Source organism: Coffea eugenioides, chromosome 4, assembly GCF_003713205.1.
Source record: "Coffea eugenioides isolate CCC68of chromosome 4, Ceug_1.0, whole genome shotgun sequence".
Taxonomy (NCBI): domain Eukaryota; kingdom Viridiplantae; phylum Streptophyta; class Magnoliopsida; order Gentianales; family Rubiaceae; genus Coffea; species Coffea eugenioides.
In genome coordinates, this window is record NC_040038.1 from 41,137,763 (window position 1) to 41,142,076 (window position 4,314).

General features: G+C 46.7%; 1 protein-coding gene and 1 non-coding gene across 2 annotated transcripts; one reads left to right on the plus strand and one right to left on the minus strand.

Annotated features, from left to right (window-relative positions):
* Positions 1 to 335: 335 nt before the first annotated feature.
* On the minus strand, positions 336 to 4,314 carry LOC113769367. Its single transcript, XM_027313823.1, has 3 exons — positions 3,025 to 4,314; positions 2,607 to 2,742; positions 336 to 442 (listed from the first exon to the last, which is right to left on the minus strand). Exons 1-3 carry the CDS (start codon positions 4,312 to 4,314, stop codon positions 336 to 338), a joined length of 1,533 nt encoding a protein of 510 aa, XP_027169624.1.
* Positions 3,836 to 3,942, plus strand: LOC113769726. Its single transcript, XR_003468272.1, has one exon. It is a non-coding gene; the product is annotated as a small nucleolar RNA R71 (small nucleolar RNA).

Sequence of the window (4,314 nt, forward strand, 5' to 3'; positions counted from 1 at the left end):
TGCACAGCCAGCATATACGATCACATACCCACTCACTTTGATTATGTCATTCATCACAGCAACATGCCCCAACACAAACAAGCATAAAAATAACCAAAAAGACGACTAACTACAATGCTTTTTTTTTCTTTTAATTTTTTTTTTTTGAAAGAGTAACAAAGCAAAAAGAACTAATGACAAAGAACTAATGGAAAAGTACTAACGGAAAAGAACTAATGGAAACCACTCCCCCTACACCTAAGACCTACATTGTCCGCAATGTAATCTGGAAAAATAATTTGCAAGGCTAGAGGGAGCGAGAACTTCCCTGACTACTGAAAAGGTGCGGCTGGAGCCTAAGGAGGCGGCGGATGCGGCGGCTGGAAGCCAATATGAACATAGAAAGCCGCTTGATTCTCTGCCTGAATACGGGCGAAAACCTGGAGCGCCGTAAGACGGCCATCTATCCTTGATAGTTGGGTGTTAAGCTCAGAGACAACCAACCAACCACCAAGAAACAGATAGGAGACCACAGTCCACCGAAATTACTAAGTATTCAGCAGCTCACAGCAAAAGGGGACACAATTACCCCACCAAACAACAACCAGACAACAAACACCAACCAATGTCCCACTGTTGTCAAGCAGCCGACAACAATAAAGAAGACCGAACCAACTTCTCCCAAATCAAGAAATCAGTCACTAAGAGGCAACAATCAGTGAGCTACCAACCATGTGTTCCAAATAACAAATTCACTAGAGCCCACAAATTTCTCAAGTATATAATCACAGGGAAGCAGATATAAGGTCTCTCCCACTGGTGTCACGTGGCCGACAATAAAGAAAATAGGTTCAACACAGCACAAATTGCAATGAAAGTTGATAATAGTCAACAATTAGTGAGACACGGACCACAAATACCAACTAACAGATTCACCAGACCCCACAGACAATCAATGGAAAGCAGATATAATCCCCCGTCAGACAATCCATCAAATAGCCCAATCACAAAGCAAAATTTCAACAATAAAAGCTCCAAGACCTCAGTGTCCAATGCACAAGAGAGAGGTAGGGGTACCACTACTACGCTCAGTGCTCAGTCAAGTTGAATTGGACTGGGCAGTGCCACACGGCTGTTCGGGCGGTGAAGGCTGGCTGCAGCGCGCGATAGAGACTGCAGGTGGCTGCGCGCAGAGCTGGGGCTGGCGAGGCAGTGCTGCTGGTGTCGCGCGCTGCTGATGCTGGGCTGTGCAAGGGAGAAGCTCGTGCGCTGGGTCGCGCGCTGGAGTCGCGCACTGCCGGGCTGAGGCGCGCGGGGGTGAAGGGAGCAGGGGCGCGCGAAGGCTGCGCGAATTGCTCGCTCGCGCTGGTGGCCGCGCGCTGGAGTTGCTTGGCCGTGGGTGACCCACAGATCTGGTGGGTCGCGCGAGCGGCGGTGGACTGCTGGAGAGGCGTTGTGGAGCGCGCGATGGGCTGGGCAGCGCGCAGGGCGGCGGAGGGCGGCGGACAGCGATGGCAAGCGGCGGCGACGGCGGTGCGAGGTGGGCGGCGAAGGCTCGACCAAAACAAAGAGGAGAAGTCTAGAAACGTAGGCAATAAAAATTGGAAGAAGATTGTCCAAGACTAGTCAAAGAAGATAGGGAAAAGTGAGGGGAGTAGGGTCTTGGTCAAATTTTTTTTTTTTTTTTTTACTTTTTCGCTATCGGAGGGGTTGGAAGGCGTGGGCACGCCTTGGAGAGCATACTCTTCTGCCCACAACATCCAAATGATGTCCAAACGAACTCTTTTTTTTTTTTTTTTTGTGCAAGGCGTGGGCACGCCTTGGAACCCCTACTCTTCTGTCCAACACCACAAAAACCATCAAAACATTAAAATAAAACTGAGAAATCATAAAGTAAGGAAAAATGATCACAACTAATATTGTAATTCTTGGGTTGCCTCCCAAGCAGCGCCTTTCTTTAATGTCTTTGGCTAGACATAGCACCACTCTTTAGTCTGGATGTAATTGAATTTTCCTTGTAATTGGTGGCCCTCCTCCAGGATCCACATGGCCATTGAGTGCAACTTTTTTCCTAAATTTCCTCTCCATTTTTACCTCATGAATTGCTTTCATCCTATAGGACTTGTTCGCAGCAACCTTGAATTTACCCCTATAAGCAAACTTAGAAAATTCTTGCACAGAGGGATTAGTGGTATACATAGCGAACACAGAATGAGAGTTAACAGGATGTTTCATTGTATCAAAAATACTAAAGTGGACTATTTCTCCATCAAATTCCATCGTGAGAGTACCCTTACTAACATCAATTTTAGTCTGGGCAGTACTCAAAAATGGTCTTCCTAATATAATGGGTGATGGATTTGGGGCACTTCTATCATCCATGTAAAGCACATAAAAATCAGCAGGAAAAATTAATCCATCTACTTGCACTAAAACATCCTCAACTATCCCATCCGGATAAGCACATGTACGATCAGCCAATTGAATTATTATCCCCGTTTCTTTTAAAGGTCCTAAATTTAGGGAATCATAGATTGATTTAGGCATCACATTAATAGAAGCTCCTAAATCTATCATGGCATTTTTGATACTAGAATGACCAATCTTACAGGGGATAGCAAACATACCTGGATCTCCGCATTTGGGTGGGAGTTTCCTTTGAAGTACAGCTGATACATTCTCTCCCACCATCACTCTTTCATCACCCCTTAGCTTTCTTTTGTTAACGCACAAGTCTTTCAAGAACTTTGCGTACTTGGGTACCTGCTTGATCGCGTCCAATAAGGGGATGTTTACTTGAACTTTGCAGAACACATCCAGGATTTCTTTTTCCTTCTCTGCCCTCTTTGTCTTTTCCAACCTGCAAGGAAAAGGAGGTAAGTTAGATTTAATAGTGGGCGGAGAAGTGAAGGTTACCTTAGGATCCTTGCGAATACGCCCTTCCTCTTCAATTTCCTTCTCTATCTCCTCTTCACTTTTGCTTTTTGAACTTTCCACTTTAGGCCCTTCTAGTTCGTTGCCACTCCTCAGCGTCATGGCACTTACATTCCTGGGATTTACTTCAGGTTGTGAGGGTAACTTTCCATAAGCGTGGGACTCCAAGCGATTGATAGCAGTTGCCATTTGGCTTATTCGAGCCTCCATATCCTTCATGCCTGCTTTTGTGTCCTGCTGGAACTGAGTGGTGCTCATGGTTAAGGCTCTAGTTTCTTGCTGGAGTTGAGCCATATTTGTGGTCAATGACCTGGTCTCTTGCTGGAGCTGGGCGGTAGTCGTAGCCAGACTCTTGACAATATCCTCCAAGGAACTTCCCGAGTTGGAGGATGAGGGTTGCGGTTTCGGTTGCCATGGTTGCTGAAATCCTGGTGGACGATTGGAGAATGCATTTTGTGGCCTATTTCCATAGCTGAAATTGGGATGATCTCTCCAACCCGGATTGTACGTGTTGGAGTATGGATCGTATTGCCTATGAGGCGCGGGCACGCCTCCGGCCATGTTCACTTGTTCCGCCCCATTCTCTTGCAATATAGGGCATGAGTCAGTAGGGTGACCCATATTTGTACAGATTCCACTGGCCTTTACTTGGGGCACATTCCCCACAGCTAATTGTCGAACAACGGATGTGAGCTCCGACAACTGTTGCTGAATAGATGTCGACTCCACCTCATTAACCCTGCGGGTAGGGTTACTCTCACGGAAGCCAAACTGTTGAGAATTCTCTGCCATAGCTTCAATGAGCAGCCATGCTTCCCTCGGGGTCTTATTTGCCAGTGCTCCCCCACTCGCAGCGTCGATGATACTCCTATCAGTTGATTGGAGTCCTTCATAGAAATATTGGATTAACAGTTGTTCACTAATTTGATGCTGTGGGCATCTAGTGCACAACTTGTTAAACCTTTCCCAATAGTCATACAAGGACTCCCCGGGATACTGTTTAATGCTGCAGATTTCCTTTCTCAAACTCGCAGCCCGGGATGCAGGGAAGAATTTCTCCAAAAACTTCTTTTTCAACTGTGCCCATGTGGTAATGCTACCTGCTGGTAGGTAATACAACCAATCTTTAGCTGCATCCTTGAGAGAGAACGGAAAGGCTCTCAGTCTAATTTGCTCTTTAGTGACCCCAGGAGGTTTCATACTAGAGCAAACCACCTCGAACTCCTTAACGTGCTTGTGGGGTTCTTCACCAGAGAGACCATGGAAAGAAGGTAAGAGGTGAATCAGCCCCGACTTCAGTTCGAAAGCAGTATTCTCAGCCAGAGTGGGGAATGTGATGCATAAGGGCTGGTGAGTCAGCTCCGGGGCAGCCAGCTCCCTTAATGTTTGAGTGTTGGCCAT